This window comes from Oncorhynchus clarkii, unplaced genomic scaffold (assembly GCF_045791955.1).
Source record: "Oncorhynchus clarkii lewisi isolate Uvic-CL-2024 unplaced genomic scaffold, UVic_Ocla_1.0 unplaced_contig_2102_pilon_pilon, whole genome shotgun sequence".
Lineage (NCBI taxonomy): Eukaryota > Metazoa > Chordata > Actinopteri > Salmoniformes > Salmonidae > Oncorhynchus > Oncorhynchus clarkii.
This window is the reverse complement of record NW_027260992.1, coordinates 32550-58717: the sequence shown is the minus strand read 5'-3', so window position 1 is coordinate 58717 and position 26168 is coordinate 32550. Positions and strand designations below refer to the sequence as shown.

Sequence of the window (26168 nt, the reverse complement as noted above, 5' to 3'; positions counted from 1 at the left end):
AAGGCCGCCGTAGGCAGACATGGCTCTCAAGCGAAGACAAGCTATGTGCACACTGCCCACAAAATGAGGGCGAAACTGAGCTGCACTTCCTAACCTCCTGCCAAATGTATGACCATATTAGAGACACATATTTCCCTACACAAACTCCCATATATATTGGGTGAAATACCAGCAAGATGTGTGACCTGTTGCCACAAGAAAAGGGCAACCAGTGAAGAACACCAATGTAAATACAACCCACATGTATGTTTATCTATCTTCCCCTTTGCACTTTAACTATTTGCATATTGTTACAACACTGTAACAACGCTGTATATAGACATAATATGACATTTTAAATGCTTGTCCGTGTAATGTTTACTGTTCATGATCTATTTCACTTGCTTTTTAGAGATAGAGAGAGAGAGACCCCTGAGACAGGTGGATAGACTGTCCATCTGGAACCTATTGTTCCCCTCTGCTTCACCCCTCCTGTCAACACACACACTCCGGTTCTCACACACACACTAACTGACCAGTACAGACTGTTGAAAGAGTAACGGTGGGAGGAAGAGGAACAGCCATCTGTTGAAAGAGTAACGGTGGGAGGAATAGGAACAGCCATCTGTTGAAAGAGTAATGTTGGGCGGAAGAGGCCAACCACAGTGACGTTGTCTGATCAACAGTTTCCATATCACCCTCATGGGAAAGCGACTTCCTCATAAATCAGGTGTTTTATTCCAATAGGATCTTACTGTACTCCTCTGTCTCATCTGCCATTCAGTCAGTTTACCACGTCCACCATGTAGTAGTTGAAGAGCAGGTTAATGAACAGCCATGGTCATTATCACCAGCGAGCTTCCCCTACCTCTAGGAGACTCATCAGAGACACCTCTCCTCCTCTACCCCTAGGAGACTCATCAGAGACACCTCTCCTCCCCTACCCCTAGGGGACTCACCAGAGACACCTCTCCTCCCCTACCCCTAGGAGACTCATCAGAGACACCTCTCCTCCCCTACCCCTAGGGGACTCATCAGAGACACCTCTCCTCCCCTACCCCTAGGGGACTCACCAGAGACACCTCTCCTCCCCTACCCCTAGGGGACTCACCAGAGACACCTCTCCTCCCCTACCCCTAGGGGACTCACCAGAGACACCTCTCCTCCCCTACCCCTAGGGGACTCATCAGAGACACCTCTCCTCCCCTACCCCTAGGGGACTCATCAGAGACATCTCTCCTCCCCTACCCCTAGGGGACTCATCAGAGACACCTCTCCTCCCCTACCCCTAGGAGACTCATCAGAGACACCTCTCCTCCTCTACCCCTAGGAGACTCATCAGAGACACCTCTCCTCCCCTACCCCTAGGAGACTCATCAGAGACACCTCTCCTCCCCTACCCTTAGGAGACTCATCAGAGACACCTCTCCTCCCCTACCCCTAGGGGACTCATCAGAGACACCTCTCCTCCCCTACCCCTAGGGGACTCATCAGAGACACCTCTCCTCCCCTACCCCTAGGAGACTCATCAGAGACACCTCTCCTCCTCTACCCCTAGGAGACTCATCAGAGACACCTCTCCTTCTCTACCCCTAGAGGACTCATCAGAGACACCTCTCCTCCCCTTCCCCTACCCCTAGGAGACTCATCAGAGACACCTCTCCTCCCCTACCCCTAGGAGACTCATCAGAGACACCTCTCCTCCTCTACCCCTAGGAGACTCATCAGAGACACCTCTCCTTCTCTACCCCTAGGGGACTCATCAGAGACACCTCTCCTCCCCTTCCCCTACCCCTAGGGGACTCATCAGAGACACCTCTCCTCCCCTACCCCTAGGAGACTCATCAGAGACAGCTCCCCTCCCCTACCACCCCTAGGAGACTCATCAGAGACAGGCTCCAGATTACAATACTAACACCTGGGATTATAGTTAACTAGGTGTTGAAGAGGTGGAGATGGGTGTAATGTGTATATTGATGTTGTATATACAGGACACCTTTGTAAAAGAGGCCGAGGTCTCAGTGTGTCTTCCCTGTAAATAAAAAGACAGAAGGGAAAACAAACAGAACGAGTTGGGAGGGTTTTACGATCCACCGTTAAAATGAGTCCATATTCCTTTGGGAACTTTGGGTAACCTGAGCCTAGTGGATGTGGAGGGTAACGTAATCTGTGGCGACATGTTCTCAGAACCGGTTCTCAACAAGGAACCTTTGTGGAACTAGAAGGCTCAGGGGGCGAGCTGGAACAGTCCCTCAGTAGTGATGGAGGCTGCTGAGGGGAGGACGGCTCATAATAATGTCCAGAACGGAGCAAACGGAATGGTATCAACCACATGGAAACCATGTGTTAGATGTATTTGATACCATTCCACTGATTCTGTTCCAGTCATTACCACGAGTCTGTCCTCCCCAATTAAGGTGCAACCAGCCTCCTGTGCTCAGTAGGTGGTACCCCAGCTGGCCACTGTTTTACCTTCACAGCAACCTGTTATTAAGTCACCTTCAACCCCCTGTAGACACACACACACCTGACTTGCTCACCCACCCACCCCCCACCCAAACCAAAACACACACACACACACCTGACATTCCATGAGCCACTATACCCCCACTCACTCACTCAAACACACACACACCCCCCCAACAGCCCCCTCAGCCTGCCCTCTCCCCAGTGGCCTTGGTGAAAGACAGTGAAGGGGTCAGAGAGGTGGATATTATCCCTCAGATCAAAGGAGAACAGTGTTTTCCCTCCCTTCAAAGAGAGGAGCGTCTGCAGACACACTGACAGGGTGGATAGTTGTTCTCCCTCTGGCTGCACCCCTGTGATGAGCCTCGGCCCTGTTCATCCGGGCACACCCGTTCAGGTAGTCCCTCCCTGTTTCAGTCCCTTATCGTCCGGTTGGTGCCTAATGAACACAGCCCTCTCTGTCTTCAGTAGAGACTATAGAAGGTGATTGAAGGACATTGACGTGGCCGGGGTCTATCACAGGACGGAAACTCAAGGGAGGGGGGGGGGGGGGCACGGCTGTCTTGTCTCGTCACCACAATCCATTCAGCTAATCAGAACCATTGATTGTGTCGACGGCGACGCTATTCTCCGTCTTTTCTTACGTGCACGTTGTGAACGGCGCTGTGCAAACGGTAGCGAGAGCTCAACGCGTTTATTTCAAAAATGTTATTGTGAAATATTAAGACGAGGGGCCCGGAGTTTATCCTTCTGGCCAGGAAAGAGGTGGGCTGAAGTACGACATGTATGTTTCTCTTCAAAGGTCATCCACCACTAGAGGTTTCTATCAGAATCCAGTCCACCCGTGACTGTCCTCATCCCAGCTAGTGGTTTGTCTTTGTGAGAGCTGGCCTTTGTTTCTGTGGAACTGAAAGAGGCCTGTTTCCTCTACAGTCTACTGAATCTCACATGCTGCTCCTGGGGTCAAGTGCTCATTTCTCTTTTAGAACCATTGTATTGTTTTATAGAGTGAAGAAGACCTCCCGGCTCAGCCTTTAGTCCCCCCCATACACACACACACACACACACACACACACACACTTTTTCTCTCTTTCTCCCTCACTTTCTCTCTCAATTCAATTCAATGGGTCTCTCTCTCAATTCAATGGGTCTCTCTCTCTCTCTCTCTCTCTCAATTCAATGGGTCTCTCTCTCTCTCTCTCTCTCTCTCTCTCTCTCTCTCAATTCAAAGGGTCTCTCTCTCTCAATTCAAAGGGTCTCTCTCTCTCTCTCTCTCTCTCTCTCTCTCTCTCTCTCTCAATTCAAAGGGTCTCTCTCTCTCAATTCAAAGGGTCTCTCTCTCTCTCTCTCTCTCTCTCGCTCTCTCTCTCGTTCAATTCAAAGGGTCTCTCTCTCAATTCAATGGGTCTCTCTCGCTCTCTCTCTCTCTCAATTCAATGGGTCTCTCTCTCTCTCTCTCAATTCAAAGGGTCTCTCTCTCTCTCTCTCTCTCTCTCTCTCTCTCAATTCAAAGGGTCTCTCTCTCTCAATTCAAAGGGTCTCTCTCTCTCTCTCTCTCTCTCTCTCTCTCTCTCTCAATTCAATGGGTCTCTCTCTCTCTCTCAATTCAATGGGTCTCTCTCTCTCTTTCAATTCAAAGGGTCTCTCTCTCTCTCAATTCAAAGGGTCTCTCTCTCTCTCTCTCTCTCTCTCTCTCTCTCTCTCTCTCTCTCTCTCTCAATTCAAAGGGTCTCTCTCTCTCACACACACAATACCCTTGACTGTGTGCCTCTAACAAACATCGCTAGGCCTGCTGCATTCAGGCACCTCTTTTGATGTCTGTGTGTCCCAGTTTGTCTCAGCCAGGCCTCAGTGTGGGTCCCTCTTCTCTCTACCTTGGCATTGGCTGAATGGTCGTGCCACACGTTGCCCCTGGTTACCAAGCTCGTCTCTGATTGGACGGTTCTTGATCCTCCTCGGTTTGGCACCGATGTTTGGTGCCATACTAGGCCTGCTGGTTTGGTTGATTTTAAACCCATTAAACATCTCTATGGTTATCACTATCGATTCATCATGAACCAATATGCATTTCAAATGGAATTTTGACAACTATTCGCTTCCCTAAACAACTGTATTACTGTTGGTCATTAAGAGTGTCTTTGTAGCTGTTTGGCTGACTGCATTTGGAAATACTTTCATTTGAGTTCAGGTCATTTGAGTTGGGGTTGAGTTCATGTCATTTGAGTTAGATGAGTTCAGGTCATTTGAGTTGAGGTTGAGTTCAGGTCATTTGAGTTGGGGTTGAGTTCATGTCATTTGAGTTGGGGTTGAGTTCAGGTCATTTGAGTTCAGGTCATTTGAGTTGGGGTTGAGTTCATGTCATTTGAGTTGGGGTTGCGTTCATGTCATTTGAGTTGGGGTTGAGTTCAGGTCATTTGAGTTGGGGTTGAGTTCAGGTCATTTGAGTTGGGGTTGAGTTCAGGTCATTTGAGTTAGATGAGTTCAGGTCATTTGAGTTAGATGAGTTCAGGTCATTTGAGTTAGATGAGTTCAGGTCATTTGAGTTAGATGAGTTCAGGTCATTTGAGTTGGGGATGAGTTCAGGTCATTTGAGTTAGATGAGTTCAGGTCAGAGGATGTGTGAATGTGTGTAAGAGCTCATATTAACTTTCACTTCTGTGGGTAGAATCTAGCTTGTCAATTAAAACCATACGAAAGTGTTCCCACATGCATTTCTGTTCCTGTTTCAACCTCTCCACACTGAAACGACAATGTTAGTACCATTTCCTACTCTTTTCATGATCTAGTCATGCATTCCTGGTTCCTCTCAAGGTTTCTTCCATCCAGGGCCTTCGTCCTGTCCACCGTGCTTCTGCTTGCTCTTCAGTGTCTAGACTAGTTTACTGTGAAGCCCTTTGTGACAACTGCCATTGGAAAAATACATTTGATTGATTGATTGTCGTACTAACCCCAGCATCTCCCCCTGCAGGTATGATCCGGCCGGTGCGCCGTAGCTTCTACGATCCCACGTCGGCGCCGGGCCAGGGTTGGCTGTGGGAGTGGGAGAACGACACGGGCTCCTGGACCCAGTACGACACAGAGGTCGGCATCGCCATCCAGACGGCCCGGGACCGCCAACAGCCCTGGCTGGACCTGGCGCCGCTGGGATTCTGCTACCTGGTGGACCTGCAGGGCATGACCCAGATCAACAGACAGACCCAGAGACAACGCAGGATACAGCGGAGGTCCGACGTGGCCTACCCACTAGTGTCAGGACCGGTACCCAGGAACGGAGGTGCAGGATCGGGTCCAACGGGAGCGTTACTGGGTGTTGGGGTGTCGGGCGTCAACGGGCGCGCTGTGTACCCAAGCGGCGGGCTAGCGACCATGCAGTCCCTCGCCGGGCAGCCGTGCTCCTGCCAGCAGTGCATGCTGGTCTTTAGTGTGAAGCAGAGCACAGTGAGGTCATCGACGCACAAGTTGGGCCACCGGCCGAGTAAACTTCAGAGTAAACCACCCAGCCCCAAATCTGCCACCCTGGGGCGGGGCCAACTCAGGAGCTCCCCCGCTAGATCTGCCTACTCCAAAACCTTACCTCACGGACTCTCCATATCCCGGAACCAGTCCTCACCGCGACGGAATGCTGCCCTCTTCGCCCGCTCCCTCTCCCTCCTCAGCGCCCAAACAGGCACCCTCTCCATCTCCAACCGACCCCCTCCTCCCTCCCTCCCGCCCCCTCAGCCGCCCTCCTCCAATCAGGGCCGCCGTCCGTCCGTGCCGCCCCCCTCTCCCTCCTCCACGAGTCAACCGGTGCCCACGGCCACGCTCGTCACCCCGGCGACCGCCGTGACGTCTCCGCCCTCTCCCGTGCCGTCCCCGTCGCCGCGGCCCATGGCTCCCCAGCGCTCGGCGGCGTGCTCTGCCCCCCTGCCCCAGCGGTCCAGTCTGGCTGGGCTCAGCCGGCCCGCCCTGCAACGCATAGCCATGGCCCAGTCACGAGCCCTCATTGCCTCTGGGTGAGTGACACACATACACACAATAACATACACTCACAAACACACACACACTGATGTAACTGATACACACAAACACTCAGTGGTTGCCACGGTGAGTGAGATGGTTTTGGTTGAGTTGTTGTTATGACTGAATGATTCTGGATGATCTCATCTGGTTCTACTTGGTCTTCCATTATGGAAACACTGTGTTGTTGAGATGGCTACATTCTTCTCCTCTTTGGATGTGAGTCTACGGGTCAGTGGATGTGGGACTGTGTCTACTTGTGAGAGGGAGGACGCATCTAACTCTCCCAGCAGCCCCTCTGACAGATGACCATCTGGGGTCCAGAAAGAAAGGAGTGGTTGTGGAGGAATGAGGGGATGGAGGGAGGGGGGGAATGAGGGGATGGAATGGGGGAATGAGGGGATGGAATGAGGGGAGGGGAGGAATGAGGGGATGGAGGGAGGGGAGGCATGAGGGGATGGAGGGAGGGGAGGAATGAGGGGATGGAGGGAGGGGGGGAATGAGGGGATGGAATGAGGGAATGAGGGGATGGAGGGAGGGGAGGAATGAGGGGATGGAGGGAGGGGAGGAATGAGGGGATGGAGGGAGGGGAGGAGGCCTCCCACCGTCACTCTCTTCCCCCTCTACCCTGCACTCGCCCACCCCCTCCGACTCTTCCTTCGCTCTGTCTCTCTCTCTCTCTTTGGGTTTCCCAGGACTCCTGTGTTCTGGGGGCCCATCCCGGGCTCTATTGTGTGCGCCCAAGCGTTTCCACGGCAACCTTTGTGGCTGCATTGAGGCCTAGTCGGCATTCGCAACACAATGCCCGCCTCTGCAGTGGCCAGCCCGGAACAACAGGGTCTGGGCTGGGGGAGCAGTGAGGCAGGTAGGGGGGTTGTTTTTGGGGAGTAGAAGGTTAGGGGCGGAGGAGGGGAGGTCGAGGGATATATGCATGGGGGTGAAGGGATTTCTGGATAGTAGGGAGTGCGGGGGTAGAAGGAAGACAAAAGCAGAAGCCACAGTCATCATTGTAATGCTCCGTCTCGGTCTGTCTTGAGGCTTTTGTCAAGGAGGATCTTGGGGGGTTGGGGAGCAAGAGAGACCTACATTTAGGGAGTTTGGGGGGGTAGACATAGCCAGCTAGACACAGACACTGTCAGAGGGAAGGAGGGGAGGGACGGACAAAGGAACAACTCAGCAACTAGCAGAGATTGATCACAATCAGGCCACAGCCGGAGGGAGGGAGGGAGGGAGGGAGGGAGGGAGGGAGGGAGGGAGGAAGGGAGGGAGGGAGCAAACCTAGATTGTTGATTGTAATATGCAGAGCAGTGTTACGTTGTCAGTCAGTTGTCGCACACACGCGGAGTTGTGAAATTGTTTCAAACCAAGGGGGACACACACACAGAGAAAGTCAATATTGACGTCCTCACAAAGCTGCAGGAATGTGTCTCTCTTTCTTCTAGTGGGGGAGTGTGAGAAAGAGACGACAGAGTGAAAACAGAAAGGGGGAGGAAGGGTTTCAGAGGGCTGAGAAAAGAGAAGAGAGAGGGAGACAGTGTGGTAACACCATTACACTGTATATAGACATAATGGCATGTTAAATGTCTCTATTATTTGGGAAGTTGTGTGAGTAATATTTACTCCTCACTTTTTGTTTATTTCACTTTTGTTTATCATTTCACTTGCTTTGGCGATGTAAACTGTTTCCCATGCCAATAAAACCCTTAAATAGAATTGAATTTAATTGAAGAGAGAGAGAGAGAGAGAGCAAGGTTAATAGAATCTCTGGAAACCGAGCCAAAAGTAAAAAAATGGCAACAGGTACAGTATTTTGTAACGCAACAGGGTTATGTTGCATTGACTGTGTCTGGCCAATAGGGGAGCTCTCTGCCACTTTAATAGTCCACCAATCTACTGCTTTGTCTGGCTGTGATGCCGTTTTCATACAGCATATTGGTTAGCAATTTTCAAATGTACCAAAGTTATGGAATAACAAACTGGTGTTTTAAGTGTGTGTGTGTACTTACACACGAGAGTATGAGAATGCTTGGGAGTTTGAATGATTTAGCCTTGGGAGCAACAATCTTCATGACCATCTGGGGACACAGGGAGGAGAGGAGGGGGAGGAGAGGAAGAGAGATAACAAAGAAGGGGAGGAGTGTGTGATGGAGTGGGGGTTAGGGTCACTAGGGGTCAAGAGGCTCTCCCACCGCACCCTCCTCTCTCTTCTCCCACACCCAACCCTCCTCTCCCCCACCCTCCTCTCTTTCTTCTCCCCACCCGCCTCTCCCCCACCCTCCTCTCCCTCTTCTCCCCCACCCTCCTCTCCCCCAGCCACCCTCCTTTCTCCTCTCCCCCACCCCACCCTCCTCTCCCCCACCCCACCCTCCTCTCCTCCACCACCCTCCCCAGTCTCACTGTCTGTCTGCCCCTCTCCCACTAAGACACTAGATACACAAACAAACAACCCCAAAGAGAAATAAACTGTGCACTGCAATGTCCACATTCCATTGTCTTCCTAAGCTAACTAGTAAAGTATGTACACTGAGTGCACTAGGTTGACTAGTACAGTAGTCTTAGTAGATCTAGGATCAGCCTTCCTAATCCTAACCTTAACCAAACTGATCTTAGATCAGGATTCAGGAGAAACTGCATCCTATTCAGAAGCAGGAAGTGTGATTATCTAGGAACCAGAGTTTCTCACCCGGCTGAGATGCAGAGATGCTAATTCAAGTCTATAATAATGTCATTATTAACTAATTAGCACAGGAGGTGTGAGAGTGAGTGAGTGAGGGAGAGTGAGAGAGGGAGAGAGAGAGAGATGGTAGGATATAAAGAAGGGAGAGGAATATACAGATAAAACAACAGACTCAGAGGGGAAGGGCCTTGGAAAAAGTAAGACCTCATCTGACCCTGAGAAAAGAGGAACAGATGAATGGAAGAGAAAGAAACAAATAGAGATCTGGGTGAAGGACGTCGATGAAGAGGAGCGTGGGAAAGACATTCAGTTCATTTGTTTCATCTGCATTCTGGATAATGGGCTCCATGTAGTAAAGGCCCAATGCAGATGTTTTTATCTCAATATCAAATCATTACTGGCTAACAATTAGGTACCTGACTGCGATGGTTTTCAATTCAAATGGTCAAAAAGAAACAAAAATAGCTTCTTAGCAAAGAGTCATTTCTCAAACAAGAATTCTGCTCGGGCTGTCTGGGAGGGGTCTGAGTGGGGAGGGGACAACTGAAAACAAGTTATTATTGGCAGAGAGGTTTGGAACTCTCTTTCTTATTGGTCTGTTAACTAATTTCCCGCCTGGTGATGTCACCAGGGAGGCCAAAACTCCATCCCCCGCAAAACAGCTCTTACACTAAAAGGACATTATCATCACTTTCACAATCTCTCAGTATTATTCCAACCTCGAAGCGTGGAAATATACACTGAGTGTACAAAACATTAAGGACAACTTCCTGATATGGAGTCGCACCCCCCCCCCCCCCCCCCTTGCCCCCAGAACAGCCTCAACTCGTCAGGCATGGACTCTGCAAGGGTGTCAAAAGCGTTCCACAGGGATGCTGGCCCATGTTGACTTCAATGCTTCCCACAGTTGTGTTAAGTTGGCTGAATGTCCTTTGGGTGGTGGACCATTCATGACACGCATGGGAAACTGTTGAGCGTGAAAAACCCAGCAACGTTGCAGTTCTTGACACAAACTGGTGCACCAACAATACCCCGTTCAAAGGCACTAAAATATTTTGTCTTGCCTCTTCACCCTCTGAATGGTACACATACACAATCCATGTCTCAATTCTCTCAAGACTTAAAAATCCTTTTTTAACCTGACTCCTCCCCTTCATCTATGCTGATTTGAAGTGGATGTAACATGTGACATCAATAAGGAATCACAGCTTTCATCTGGATTCACCTTATCAGTCTGTCATTAAAAGAACAGGTGTACTCAATGTTTTGTACACTCGGTGTATATAAAAAAATATGGAAATCACGTTTTTGACTGCACTGAGCCTTTAAGGTCAAATGTGTTAGTGCCTATGTACTATAGGTGAAGCAGGCCATGTGTTAGTGCCTATGTACTGTAGGTGAAGCAGGCCATGTCTTAGTGCCTATGTACTGTAGGTGAAGCAGGCCATGTGTTAGTGCCTATGTACTGTAGGTGAAGCAGGCCATGTGTTAGTGGCTATGTACTGTAGGTGAAGCAGGCCGTGTGTTAGTGCCTATGTACTATAGGTGAAGCAGGCCATGTGTTAGTGCCTATGTACTGTAGGTGAAGCAGGCCGTGTCTTAGTGCCTATGTACTGTAGGTGAAGCAGGCCGTGTGTTAGTGCCTATGTACTATAGGTGAAGCAGGCCATGTGTTAGTGCCTATGTACTGTAGGTGAAGCAGGCCATGTCTTAGTGCCTATGTACTGTAGGTGAAGCAGGCCATGTGTTAGTGCCTATGTACTGTAGGTGAAGCAGGCCATGTGTTAGTGGCTATGTACTGTAGGTGAAGCAGGCCGTGTGTTAGTGCCTATGTACTATAGGTGAAGCAGGCCATGTGTTAGTGCCTATGTACTGTAGGTGAAGCAGGCCGTGTCTTAGTGCCTATGTACTGTAGGTGAAGCAGGCCGTGTGTTAGTGCCTATGTACTATAGGTGAAGCAGGCCATGTGTTAGTGCCTATGTACTGTAGGTGAAGCAGGCCATGTGGTAGTGCCTATGTACTGTAGGTGAAGCAGGCCATGTGGTAGTGCCTATGTACTGTAGGTGAAGCAGGCCATGTGTTAGTGCCTATGTACTGTAGGTGAAGCAGGCCATGTGTTAGTGCCTATGTACAGTAGGTAAAGCAGGCCATGTGTTAGTGCCTATGTACTGTAGGTGAAGCAGGCCATGTGTTAGTGCCTATGTACTGTAGGTGAAGCAGGCCATGTGTTAGTGCCTATGTACTGTAGGTGAAGCAGGCCGTGTGTTAGTGCCTATGTACTATAGGTGAAGCAGGCCATGTGTTAGTGCCTATGTACTGTAGGTGAAGCAGGCCATGTGGTAGTGCCTATGTACTGTAGGTGAAGCAGGCCATGTGGTAGTGCCTATGTACTGTAGGTGAAGCAGGCCATGTGGTAGTGCCTATGTGCTGTAGGTGAAGCAGGCCATGTGGTAGTGCCTATGTACTGTAGGTGAAGCAGGCCATGTCTTAGTGCCTATGTACTGTAGGTGAAGCAGGCCGTGTGTTAGTGCCTATGTACTATAGGTGAAGCAGGCCATGTGTTAGTGCCTATGTACTGTAGGTGAAGCAGGCCATGTGGTAGTGCCTATGTACTGTAGGTGAAGCAGGCCATGTGGTAGTGCCTATGTACTGTAGGTGAAGCAGGCCATGTGTTAGTGCCTATGTACTGTAGGTGAAGCAGGCCATGTGTTAGTGCCTATGTACAGTAGGTGAAGCAGGCCATGTGTTAGTGCCTATGTACTGTAGGTGAAGCAGGCCATGTGTTAGTGCCTATGTACTGTAGGTGAAGCAGGCCGTGTGTTAGTGCCTATGTACTATAGGTGAAGCAGGCCATGTGTTAGTGCCTATGTACTGTAGGTGAAGCAGGCCATGTGGTAGTGCCTATGTACTGTAGGTGAAGCAGGCCATGTGGTAGTGCCTATGTACTGTAGGTGAAGCAGGCCATGTGGTAGTGCCTATGTACTGTAGGTGAAGCAGGCCATGTGTTAGTGCCTATGTACTGTAGGTGAAGCAGGCCATGTGTTAGTGCCTATGTACTGTAGGTGAAGCAGGCCATGTGTTAGTGCCTATGTACTGTAGGTGAAGCAGGCCATGTGTTAGTGCCTATGTACTGTAGGTGAAGCAGGCCATGTGTTAGTGAAGATCTCCTCTATTTAGGGCTTTGTGGAGGCCTACAACGGTGTGTGTAACTATCGGAGTGCAGACATGCTAGTGTGTGTCACTGCGTCTGCGTCACAGGTGGTTGGTGGCACCTTAATTGGGGAGGATACACTCGTGGTAATGACTGGAGCAGAATCATTGGAATGGTATCAAAAAACATCAAACACATGGTTTCCATGGTTTCCAGGTGTTTGATGCCATTCCGTTTGCTCCGTTCTGGACATTATTATGAGCCGTCCTCCCCTCAGCAGCCTCCACTGGTCTGAGTGGGTACATGTGTGTGTCAGTGTGTCTGAGTGGGTACATGTGTGTGTGTCAGTGTGTCTGAGTGGGTACATGTGTGTGTGTCAGTGTGTCTGAGTGGGTACATGTGTGTGTCAGTGTGTCTGAGTGGGTACATGTGTGTGTCAAGTGTGTGTATATATATATATATATATATATATACACTGCTCAAAAAAATAAAGGGAACACTTAAACAACACAATGTAACTCCAAGTCAATCACACTTCTGTGAAATCAAACTGTCCACTTAGGAAGCAACACTGATTGACAATAAATTTCACATGCTGTTGTGCAAATGAAATAGACAACAGGTGGAAATTATAGGCATTTAGTATGACACCCCCAATAAAGGAGTGGTTCTGCAGGTGGGGACCACAGACCACTTCTCAGTTCCTATGCTTCCTGGCTGATGTTTTGGTCACTTTTGAATGCTGGCGGTGCTTTCACTCTAGTGGTAGCATGAGACGGAGTCTACAACCCACACAAGTGGCTCAGGTAGTGCAGCTCATCCAGGATGGCACATCAATGCGAGATGTGGCAAGAAGGTTTGCTGTGTCTGTCAGCGTAGTGTCCAGAGCATGGAGGCGCTACCAGGAGACAGGCCAGTACATCAGGAGATGTTGTGGAGGCCGTAGGGGGGCAACAACCCAGCAGCAGGACCGCTACCTCCGCCTTTGTGCAAGGAGGAGCAGGAGGAGCACTGCCAGAGCCCTGCAAAATTACCTCCAGCAGGCCACAAATGTGCATGTGTCTGCTCAAACGGTCAGAAACAGACTCCATGAGGGTGGTATGAGGGCCCGACGTCCACAGGTGGGGGTTGTGCTTACAGCCCAAAACCGTGCAGTGCAGGACGTTTGGCATTTGCCAGAGAACACCAAGACTGTGCTCTTCACAGATGAAAGCAGGTTCACACTGAGCACATGTGACAGACGTGACAGAGTCTGGAGACACCGTGGAGAACGTTCTGCTGCCTGCAACATCCTCCAGCATGACCGGTTTGGCTGTGGGTCATTCATGGTGTGGGGTGGCATTTCTTTGGGGGGCCGCACAGCCCTCCATGTGCTCGCCAGAGGTAGCCTGATTAGGTACCGAGATGAGATCCTCAGACCCCTTGTGAGACCATATGCTGGTGTGGTTGGCCCTGGGTTCCTCCTAATGCAAGACAATGCTAGACCTCATGTGGCTGGAGTGTGTCAGCAGTTCCTGCAAGAGGAAGGCATTGATGCTATGGACTGGCCCGCCCGTTCCCCAGACCTGAATCCAATTGAGCACATCTGGGACATCATGTCTCGCTCCATCCACCAACGTCACGTTGCACCACAGACTGTCCAGGAGTTGGCGGATGCTTTAGTCCAGGTCTGGGAGGAGATCCCTCAGGAGACCATCCGCCACCTCATCAGGAGCATGCCCAGGCATTGTAGGGAGGTCATACAGGCACGTGGAGGCCACACACACTACTGAGCCTCATTTTTACTTGTTTTAAGGACATTACATCAAAGTTGGGTCAGCCTGTAGTGTGGTTTTCCACTTTAATTTTGAGTGTGACTCCAAATCCAGACCTCCATGGGTTGATAAATTTGATTTCCATTGATCATTTTTGTGTGATTTTGTTGTCAGCACATTCAACTATGTAAAGAAAAAAGTATTTAATAAGAATATTTCATTCATTCAGATCTAGGATGTGTTATTTTAGTGTTCCCTTTATTTTTTTGAGCAGTGTGTGTGTATATATATATATATATATATATATATATATATATATATATATATATATATATATATATATATATATATATATATATATATTATGGTGGATTACACCTATGGTCTCTAGTTGCTGTGTGTGTAATGATGAGTGGTTGTCTCTGTCTTTCTGTCTCTCTGTCTCTTGCTTTTCTTTCATTCATGGTTTAGGGTTGTACACTGGTCATTCACTCTCTGACTCACTCATTGTTCCAGGTGTGTGTGTGTGTGTGTGTGTGTGTCAGTAGGACAGCTGGGAATTGTGTTAATGCATTGTAGATAAGCTGGGGCTCAAACGAGACTAAACCTTCTCCACAGTGCATTTCTACCTCACAATAACCGTCACGCTGCACGGTCAGCGGTCTCGTACGGCTTACTGTAGTATTAATAACCTCACTGACTGGTTACTGTCTCCATCTTCATTCAGCTCAGGTCTGGTCATAGGTCTAATAGGCCATTCAGCACTTAACATGACCCCTGTGTGTGTGTCAAGTTGTCAACAACACTGACTTGAGGTCAGACTGGATCTACTGTAAACTCTTAGAGAAGAAGTAGCTACCTAGAACCATAAGGGTTGTTCAACTGTCCCCATAGGAGAACGCTGTGAAAACCATTTTTGGGGGTTCCAAGTGGAACTTTTTTCACCACCAAAGGGTTCTTTCTGAAAAAATCTATACAGTAACATATGGGGATATATCATTTTTGACGATATATCGTGTCTTGTTGTTTTGACAATATCGCAAGATTGAACACATGTATTTTACCCCCAGTTCTGATCTTGTCTCATCGCTGTAACTCCCCAACAGGCTCGGGTGGCGAAGGTGGAGTCATGTGTGCTCTGAAGCATGACCCGCCTAACCACCCTTCTTAACACCCACAGTCCCTGTGGGACCTCCCGATCACGGTCGCTTGTAATACAGCCTGGGATCAAACCCGGGTCTGTAGAGACGCCACAACAAGCCACTACCTAACGGGTCAACAAGCCACTACCTAACGGGTCAACAAGCCACTACCTAACAGGTCAACAAGCCCGTTGCGATACATGCGATGCAGTGCCGTAGACTGCTGCCCCACTCAGGAAGCCCTCGTAGTATTATTTTAGCGCCAGCTGCCTCAACTCCAGTGTCCTTCCTTCAGAGCTTGTTCTCCATCTGTTTCAATACGGAGACATTTGGTTTTCATCACTTTCATTTCCATGACTGATTAAAAGTCATGTTCTCATGGCTCCCTCTTGTCCCTCTGCAGCAGACATGAGGTCTGAAATGAAATCACAGTAGCGAATCGAAATACATTTAGAATCGTGAGAATTGTAATACATATGGTATCAGGATAATACTGTATCGTGAGGTCCCTGGCGATTCCCAGCCCTACACACACACACACACACACACACACACACACACACAGTGAGTCACTCACTCACTCAGTGACTGTGACACCTGCAGGGAGGGTTAACCAAAAGCCTCTTAGCTCCAACTCAAAGCTTGTTAAGGCAGAACCCTGAACCGGAAGCAACAGATGATGATGACAGTCACCTGCCACCAGTCCCTTTCACTGTCCTCCTGTCTGTCTGTCCTCCTGTCTTCCTGTCTGTCTTCCTGTCTGTCTGTATGTCCTCCTGGACCTGTTAGGTAGTGGCTGGTGGACCCGTTAGGTAGAGGCTGGTGGACCCGTTAGGTAGTGGCTTGTTGACCTGTTAGGTAGTGGCTTGTGGACCTGTTAGGTAGTGGCTTGTGGACCTGTTAGGTAGTGGCTTGTTGACCTGTTAGGTAGTGGCTGGTGGACCCGTTAGGTAGTGGCTTGTTGACCTGTTAGGTAGTGGCTTGTTGACCTGTTAGGTAGTGGCTGGTGGACCCGTTAGGTAGTGGCTTGTGGACCTGTTAGGTAGTGGCTTGTTGACCTGTTAGGTAGTGGCTTGTTGACCTGTTAGGTAGTGGCTTGTTGACCTGTTAGGTAGTGGCTTGTTGACCTGTTAGGTAGTGGCTTGTTGACCTGTTAGGTAGTGGCTTGTTGACCTGTTAGGTAGTGGCTTGTTGACCTGTTAGGTAGTGGCTGGTGGACCCGTTAGGTAGTGGCTTGTTGACCTGTTAGGTAGTGGCTTGTTGACCTGTTAGGTAGTGGCTGGTGGACCCGTTAGGTAGTGGCTTGTGGACCTGTTAGGTAGTGGCTTGTTGACCTGTTAGGTAGTGGCTTGTTGACCTGTTAGGTAGTGGCTTGTTGACCTGTTAGGTAGTGGCTTGTTGACATGTTAGGTAGTGGCTTGTTGACCTGTTAAGTAGTGGCTTGTTGACCTGTTAGGTAGTGGCTTGTTGACCTGTTAGGTAGTGGCTTGTTGACCTGTTAGGTAGTGGCTGGTGGACCCGTTAGGTAGTGGCTTGTTGACCCGTTAGGTAGTGGCTGGTGGACCCGTCAGGTAGTGGCTTGTTGACCCGTCAGGTAGTGGCTTGTTGACCCGTTAGGTAGTGGCTGGTGGACCCGTCAGGTAGTGGCTTGTTGACCCGTCAGGTAGTGGCTTGTTGACCCGTCAGGTAGTGGCTTGTTGACCCGTCAGGTAGTGGCTGGTGGACCCGTTAGGTAGTGGCTGGTGGACCCGTTAGGTAGTGGCTGGTGGACCCCTCAGGTAGTGGCTGGTGGACCCGTCAGGTAGTGGCTGGTGGACCCGTCAGGTAGTGGCTGGTGGACCCGTCAGGTAGTGGCTGGTGGACCCGTCAGGTAGTGGCTGGTGGACCCGTCAGGTAGTGGCTGGTGGACCCGTCAGGTAGTGGCTGGTGGACCCGTCAGGTAGTGGCTGGTGGACCCGTCAGGTAGTGGCTGGTGGACCCGTCAGGTAGTGGCTGGTGGACCCGTCAGGTAGTGGCTGGTGGACCCGTCAGGTAGTGGCTGGTGGACCCGTTAGGTAGTGGCTGGTGGACCCGTCAGGTAGTGGCTGGTGGACCCGTCAGGTAGTGGCTGGTGGACCCGTTAGGTAGTGCTTGTGGAGTTTCTTTAAACTGGGTTAAGGATAGAGATATAATAGCATGTTATCATAGTGTTTAATAGCCGACTGACTGGTTAATAGAGGACATTATTAAACTGCGGTGTGTGGTGACCATGAACTGAGCTGTGGTGTAGTCACAACATACCATCTATAACTATTATTACTATACTACCATCACTACATACCATCTATAACTATTATTACTATACTACCATCACTACATACCATCTATAACTATTATTACTATACTACCATCACTACATACCATCTATAACTATTATTACTATACTACCATCACTACATACCATCTATAACTATTATTTCTATACTACCATCACTATATATCATCTATAACTAGTATTACTATACTACCATCACTACATACCATCTATAACTATTATTACTATACTACCATCACTACATACCATCTATAACTATTATTACTATATATCATCTATAACTATTATTACTATACCACCATCACTACATACCATCTATAACTATTATTACTATACTACCATCACTACATACCATCTATAACTATTATTACTATACTACCATCACTACATACCATCTATAACTATTATTACTATACTACCATCACTACATACCATCTATAACTATTATTACTATACTACCATCACTACATACCATCTATAACTATTATTACTATACCACCATCACTACATACCATCTATAACTATTATTACTATACTACCATCACTACATACCATCTATAACTATTATTACTATACTACCATCACTACATACCATCTATAACTATTATTACTATACTACCATCACTACATACCATCTATAACTATTATTACTATACTACCATCACTACATAGTATGCACAGTATGTAAACATGCAGTGTAATTGTCTATTTGAAAGGTCACACAAAAGCAATGATATCCTCACTTTGGTGGGTCACAACACGAGGAACAAAGCTCCCAGGCTCAGCCCTCCTGCCGTGTCTGTGTGGTTGCTACCAGCGACAGTAACTCACAGCTCTCAGAGCGACTGACTAATTTCATGTCGGGAAGCAACAAAACGAACAGCAAACCCTGTTTGTGATGCGTGGCAGCGCAGGAGGAACAGCGCAGGAGGAACAGCGCGGGGGAAAAACTATTGTTTTTGATAATATTTGCCCATTCTAAATGACACCCCCCCGTCGAGGGGAGATGTAGCATGGTTAGTTAGACTCCACAACTCTGCTGTGGTGTAGCCTGTACAGTACCGTTTACACATGGGAAGCTCTGTGGTTATTATATTACTAGTCATTTAAAAGACCAGGCCAAGTCGTGTCAAGACTGGGTTGTGTTGTGGTGTAGCCTGTACAGTACCGTTTACACATGGGAAGCTCTGTGGTGTAGCCTGTACAGTACCGTTTACACATGGGAAGCTCTGTGGTGTAGCCTGTACAGTACCGTTTACACATGGGAAGCTCTGTGGTTATTATATTACTAGTCATTTAAAGTCGTGTCAAGACTGGGTTGTGTTGTGGTCAAGTTTGTTGTTCATTATTGGGGATTTCCCAGTTCCGTGTGTGTGTGTGTGTGTGTGTGTGTTTCCGTAAGTGGTTAGTCAGGGTGGTATTAGTCAATAGAGCCGGTGACGTGGTGAAGGTAATCCATGATCCTGGGTGTGTGATGTGATGCTCACTGTCAGTTCTGTGACGTCTCCTCTCTCTGAGGTCACTGGCCAGCAGATGGAAACTCACGGATTACATATATAAGACAGGACGCACACACACTTGGTCCGATTCACACACTGCTTCTAGGACAGAGGGAGAGGAGGAGGTCTGTAGAGAGAAAGAACAGAAACTGAGTCCAGCTCAGAGACAGAATAAAGGTTTGCGTAGCAGCCAATTCAAGCTGTGAGAGAGAGAGAGAGAAAGAAATAGAGAGCGAGAGAGAGAGAAAGAAATAGAGAGAGGGGTAAAGAGGAGTGGAACCTCTTCTTCAACTTCTCATTGACACATCCCTAGTGGTTCTCTGTTCCCCTGGTGAAGAGAAAGGAAATCGATTCCTCCGTGACTCGTTTTCTTGTAGTTTATTACTTAATTGATTGTGCCGGGACTGACCTCTGTGGGAGAATGACAATCCTCACGTCCTTAATGTGAGTATCCATCCCTAGGAAGAAGTGTGTGTGTGTGTGTGTGTGTGTGTGTGTGTGTGTGTGTGTGTGTGTGTGTGTGTGTGTGTGTGTGTGTGTGTGTGTGTGTGTGTGTGTGTGTGTGTGTGTGTGTGTGTGTGTGTGTGTGTGCTGCTGCTGATTTTATCGACAATGTAGGATACCCAAGGACAACACAAATCGTCATATCTTATCTATCTGCTCCAATATCGTTGACACTCAAAAGCTGTGTTGTCTGTGGTAAAAGTAGATGATCTGGGGAACTAGAGTTTAGTACAATATCTTTGGTGTGAATGACACAGACGTTCTACCTGGACTCTAGAATGGTAGAGTCGCTATTGGCGCGTTCTAGAATCATCCAGAAATATGTCAAAGGACAAACAATAGGGGATTGTTTGACTGACACCGTCAGAGCCGTATATAGCTGGAGGCATCCTACGTGGGCTCTGGTCAGGCGTAGCTCGCTGTGTAGGGAATAGGGCGCCACTTAGACCCAACCCGTGTTCTCTGAAACGTACAGGCTAGACAGAGGATATCTGGCAGTACCATCTATGGTATGAGTCTTTGACCCAGATCAGGAGACTGGCCGGTGGGCCACACACACACACACAGCCACACATAGAAATAGATTATTCTAATTTTATGGGCACACACAGCCACACACAGCCACACATAGAAATAGATTATTCTAATTTTATGGGCACACACATACAGGTCATTGGCTCCTGGACATTTTTTGAATTGGTGACATGCAGCAGCTGGTCGTAGTAGGTGAGGTGTTGTTGCCAATAGAGATTACAGCTGGCCCGTGTACACCTGAACGACTGCTTCCCAAATGGCACCCTATTCCCTACATAGTGCACTACTTTGGACCAGAGCCCTATACGTAGTGCGCTATCTATGGTGGGGTGCCATTTGGGACAGACTTCTCTACCTGTCTATACTGTAGGTGGCTTGGTTAACGTCTTGTAATCACACGGACTAGGCTCGTCCCAACCCTGTGTGGGGGTCAGCAGTGGGCCTGCTGTATTTCTGTCTGTTAGTGTCAGGGAGGGTTTGTTTAGTGCAAGTCCTGTAACAGCTGATCCCAGGTCAGCGCTGCAACTCCCAGAGTCTTCCCAGGCGTATGTTTGGTGAGATGCCAGTGTGTAACCAGCATGTGGTTCCCGTTGTGTTTCAGCGTGCCCACTGTCCCAGTGAAGAACCTCAGTGGGAACAGCCCGGTCCACCCAGCGCTGGCCGGTATCACGGGGATCCTGATGAGCGCTGCGGGGTTCCCTGTGTGTCTCACCCGCCCACCCAAACTGGTGCTGCACCCCCCGCCCGTCAGCAAGAGGGACATCAAGCCCGTCCCCGGCCTGGGTCACTGCTGCCGCAAGACCACCAAGAAACAGGCCCGCAAAGGTACAATAGGACACACTATAAAACCAGCACTAATATATAGGCCTATACACACACACACACACACACAGTCACACACACAGACACCCCTATACACAAATTCATTACATTGTGTGGAAGATTTTTGCTCTACACACTCATATGTTCTCTCTCCTTCTCTCTCTCCTCCTGTCTCTCCTTATGTTTTCTCTCTCCTTTCTCTCTTCTCTCTCTCCTCCTTTCTCTCCTTATGTTTTCTCTCTCCTTTCTCTCTTCTCTCTCTCCTCCCCTTATGTTTTCTCTCCTCATCTCTCTCCTTATGTTTTCTCTCTCCTTTCTCTCCTTCTCTCTCTCCTCCTCTCTCTCCTTATGTTTTCTCTCTCCTTTCTCTCCTTCTCTCTCTCCTTATGTTTTCTCTCTCCTTTCTCTCCTTCTCTCTCTCCTCCCCTTATGTTTTCTCTCTCCTTTCTCCCCTTCTCTCTCTCCTTATGTTTTCTCTCCTCCTTTCTCTCCTTATGTTTTCTCTCTCCTTCTCTCTCTCCTCCTCTCTCTCCTTATGTTTTCTCTCTCCTTCTCTCTCTCCTCCTTTCTCTCCTTATGTTTTCTCTCCTTCTCTCTCTCCTCCTCTCTCTCCTTATGTTTCCTCTCTTCTCTCTCTCCTCCTTTCTCTCCTTATGTTTTCTCTCTCCTTTCTCTCCTTCTCTCTCTCCTCCTCTCTCTCCTTATGTTTTCTCTCTCCTTTCTCTCCTTCTCTCTCTCCTTATGTTTTCTCTCTCCTTTCTCTCCTTCTCTCTCTCCTCCCCTTATGTTTTCTCTCTCCTTTCTCCCCTTCTCTCTCTCCTTATGTTTTCTCTCCTCCTTTCTCTCCTTATGTTTTCTCTCTCCTTCTCTCTCTCCTCCTCTCTCTCCTTATGTTTTCTCTCTCCTTCTCTCTCTCCTCCTTTCTCTCCTTATGTTTTCTCTCCTTCTCTCTCTCCTCCTCTCTCTCCTTATGTTTCCTCTCTTCTCTCTCTCCTCCTTTCTCTCCTTATGTTTTCTCTCCTTCTCTCTCTCCTCCTCTCTCTCCTTATGTTTTCTCTCTCCTTCTCTCTCTCCTCCTTTCTCTCCTTATGTTTTCTCTCTCCTTCTCTCTCTCCTCCTTTCTCTCCTTATGTTTTCTCTCTCCTTCTCTCTCTCCTCCTTTCTCCCCTTATGTTTTCTCTCTCCTCCTTTCTCCCCTTATGTTTTCTCTCTCCTCCTCTCTCTCCTCCTTTCTCTCCTTATGTTTTCTCTCTCCTTCTCTCTCTCCTCCTTTCTCTCCTTATGTTTTCTCTCTCCTTCTCTCTCCTTATGTTTTCTCTCTCCTTATGTTTTCTCTCTCCTTCTCTCTCTCCTCCCCTTATGTTTTCTCTCTCCTTATGTTTTCTCTCTCCTTCTCTCTCTCCTCCTTTCTCTCCTTATGTTTTCTCTCTCCTTATGTTTTCTCTCTCCTTCTCTCTCTCCTCCTTTCTCTCATTATGTTTTCTCTCTCCTTATGTTTTCTCTCTCCTTATGTTTTCTCTCTCCTTCTCTCTCTCCTCCTTTCTCCCCTTATGTTTTCTCTCTCCTTATGTTTTCTCTCTCCTTATGTTTTCTCTCTTCTCTCTCTCCTCCCCTTATGCTTTCTCTCTCCTTTCTCTCCTTCTCTCTCTCCTCCTCTTTCTCCTTATGTTTTCTCTCTCCTTCTCTTTCTCCTCCTGTCTCTCCTCTCTCCAGGTAAGACAACAGAGGAGGTGGTGAAGCAGTATCTTCAGAAAGTCAGGATAGCACCAGAGGAGGTGAGACCTGTTCTCTCCAGTCATTGGTTAAGTCTGAAATGACACCCTATGCCCTATAAAGTGCCATACGTTTCACCAGGGCCCATAGGGTGTCATTTGGGACGGGTCTATTATCATCACAACACATTATCTGTTGAAGGAAATGTGGATAGCCAAGTACATATTTAAAGAAAGACCTGCACGCTGCTCTGGCCTGTAACACTTTCATTGATTAACGTTACCTATTGGCCAGCTAGCCTTCGTCAGCGCTTTCAAGAATTTTATTGAATGATTCCCACTCACCTGCAACAAGCTGATTCAGCTGTGTGGGTGCTTTTCCTATTTTGGATAGCTAAGTACTTACAGGTTGGCTAAAGGATCCCTCCTATCCTCTCCTCTCCTCAGAACTGTACCATCTGTATGGAGGCCCTCGGGGGGGTGTCAGGCTACAAGGGTGGTGACTTCATAGGTCGCCTGGCCCAGTGTGGGCACCAGTACCACCTCCAGTGCCTGGTGGCCATGTACAACAACGGCAACAAAGATGGCAGCCTGCAGTGCCCCACCTGCAAAACCATCTACGGCGTGAAGACGGGCAACCAGCCGCCCGGGAAGATGGAGTACCACGTCATCCCCCACTCGCTGCCTGGCCACCACGACTGCAAGACCATCCGCATCATCTACAACGTCCTGCCTGGCATCCAGGGCCCAGAGCACCCCAACCCAGGCAAGCCCTTTACAGCCAGAGGGTTCCCGCGTCACTGCTACCTCCCAGACAGCGAGAAGGGACGCAAGGTAAGAACCTACGCTTTGACATATTCCATTGTAGCAGATACTGTTGTCCAGTACAACTCAAAGCTTTCTGGATTTTAGCCCAATCTTTGTCCTTTATAAACCCGGGACGTTTTCCCTTGAAGTTGTATCGAGGAAACTCTGAAAGTTGAAATTATGAATCCGTCTCTAACCATCTCACCTCCTTTTCCCTCCACCTCCTCTCCCTCCACCTCCTCTCCCTCCACGTCCTCTCCCTCTCTCCCTCCACCTTCTCTCCCTCCACCTTCTCTCCCTCCACCTTCTCTCCCTCCACCTTCTCTCCCTCCACCTTCTCTCCCTCCACCTCCTCTCCCTCTCTCCCTCCACCTCCTCTCCCTCCACCTCCTCTCCCTCCACCTCCTCTCCCTCCACCTCCTCTCCCTCCACCTCCTCTCCCTCTCTCCCTCCACCTTCTCTCCCTCCACCTTCTCTCCCTCCACCTCCTCGCCCTCTCTCCCTCCACCTTCTCTCCCTCCACCTTCTCTCCCTCCACCTTCTCTCACTCCACCTTCTCTCCCTCTCTCCCTCCACCTTTTCTCCCTCTACCTCCTCTCCCTCGACCTCCTCTCCCTCTACCTCCTCTCCCTCCACCTTCTCCCTCCACCTTCCACCTTCTCTCCCTCCACCTTCTCTCCCTCCACCTTCTCTCTCTCTCCCTCTCTCCCTCCACCTTCTCTCCCTCCACCTTCTCTCTCCACGTCCTCTCTCTCCACGTCCTCTCTCTCCACGTCCTCTCTCTCCACGTCCTCTCTCTCCACGTCCTCTTCCTCCACGTCCTCTCCCTCCACGTCCTCTCCCTCCACGTCCTCTCCCTCCACGTCCTCTTCCTCCACGTCCTCTCCCTCCACCTTCTTTCCCTCTACCTTCTTTCCCTCTACCTTCTCTCCCTCTACCTTCTCTCCCTCTACCTTCTCTCCCTCTACCTTCTCTCCCTCTACCTTCTCTCCCTCCACGTCCTCTCCCTTTACCTCCTCTCTCTCCACCTCCTCTCCCTCCACATCCTCGCTCTCTCTCTCCCCCAGGTACTCAGACTCCTGCTGACCGCGTGGGACCGGCGCCTGGTCTTCTCAGTGGGCACGTCCAGCACCACAGGCGAGTTGGAAACGGTCATCTGGAACGAGGTGCACCACAAGACGGAATTTGGCTCCAACCTCACGGGCCACGGCTACCCCGACCCTAGCCATCTAGACAACGTCCTGGATGAACTGAAAGCACAGGGCATCACCGAGGAAGAGGAGCAATGATAGGAGGAGGAGACAGGACGATTAATTAATTCAGACTCTACCAGCACTTAAATGGGGTGGCGGTTTGGTGTAGAGGGGAAAGGTCCAATTACACTTTGGAAGATTCTCTGAAGATGCTGATTGATTGGAGGGTCCTAGAGGTTTGGGAAATCACACAAGCACACAGTGGAGTGTTAGGGTGTTTGTTTGAGTGATGGCACAGGAGCGAGGGAACGAGAGAGAGAAATAGGCTCAGGCTTTGTTTAGATTTGACTGTGGTCAAAATGATGACTACACTGGTATAGTTAGGTACTAGCTAAATAAATTACAAAGAGTTGAGAGACGGTACCAAGTTATTTACTAACTAATTTACACTACTAAAAGAGAGCGAGAGAGAGAGAGAGAGAGAGAGAGAGAGAAAAGGATAGAAGAGATCAAGAGACTGAGGGAGAGAAAGGACAAAGATTGAGAGATGTGAAAGGGAGGGGGAAGGGTATTAAGAAAGGAGGAAGAGAATAGAGCGAGCAAACGAGAGAGAAGATGGCAAGAGAATGTAGCTAGTATTAAATAGGAGTAGGGTAAATTAACTTAGAAATGGTACTACTTTAGCAGAGACACAGGAAGAGAGTGAGAAAGAAAAGAGGGAGAGAGAGAGAGGGGAGGGAGAGAGAGACAGACAGACAGACGTGCCTATAGTAACCACCTGCTTGAGTTTGATTATCAAGTGGCTTGTGCCCGTTGTGACTGTTTATGTGTAGTCAGACACCACCTAGTGGCCACTCTACTGAAAATACATTCAAAACACTGAATGTGACGAACAAAACAAACAAATCACACATTTCTTTTTATAATGATACTCCGCTTATATTTGTATAATGAATGCATTGTCGTTATTGTCTTCATGTAACATCGTCATGCGTCATACCTCTTTACATATATTTCAAAATGTTATTTTATACTCTGAATGATTTGAAGTCGTGGATGTTGTATGTTATGATACGATGACAGTTAGCCCAGAAGATATATATGGTACTACCCATAAAACAACCTTGATGGGTACTGGGAATGACTTCTTTCCCTTCCTTTCCAATTCAGATAGTTGTTGATTCTGAACCGATGTCTTGCTGTTTGTACTGTATGTACCCGTTGTATGTATGGAAAAGGGGGACATGTCAATAAATCGAGTGCTGCTTACTTTTATAAAGGAGACGAGCATTTGAGATTCCCTGGGAAGACGCACTTGAGAAATGGGCCATGATATGAGCCACCAGTGTTTGAAAGCAGGTGAGAAGACACCAGGAACCCAGAACTTAAAGATTGGACAGGTTGTGGTGTGTTGGTGGGTGAGGAGGGAGTCCGATAAGGAACATAATAGCCTGTGAAGAAGAACTGAGTTTTATCATTGCATTAATGACCAGACTAAAACCAATAAATACCTCACTATTAAACAAACAACATCCGTAGCATATCCACACTGTAACGGATATACAAAATGTCTGCCTCCATTTCATTGGCTGGATTGGCTTCAATGCAACTGATT

At 48.7% G+C, this 26168-nt stretch overlaps 1 protein-coding gene across 1 annotated transcript in view; it reads left to right on the top strand.

The window, feature by feature from the left end:
• The window catches only part of LOC139402870 (E3 ubiquitin-protein ligase DTX4-like), a 39215-nt gene extending 13380 nt beyond the window's left edge, over window positions 1–25835 (top strand). The window contains exons 3-7 of the mRNA XM_071146764.1: window positions 5414–6440; window positions 20621–20844; window positions 22555–22616; window positions 23001–23387; window positions 24428–25835. Coding sequence (XP_071002865.1) covers window positions 5414–6440; window positions 20621–20844; window positions 22555–22616; window positions 23001–23387; window positions 24428–24649 — 1922 coding nt within the window. The 3' untranslated portion in view covers window positions 24650–25835. The remainder of the gene's footprint in view (window positions 1–5413; window positions 6441–20620; window positions 20845–22554; window positions 22617–23000; window positions 23388–24427) is intronic.
• Window positions 25836–26168: the final 333 nt, after the last annotated feature.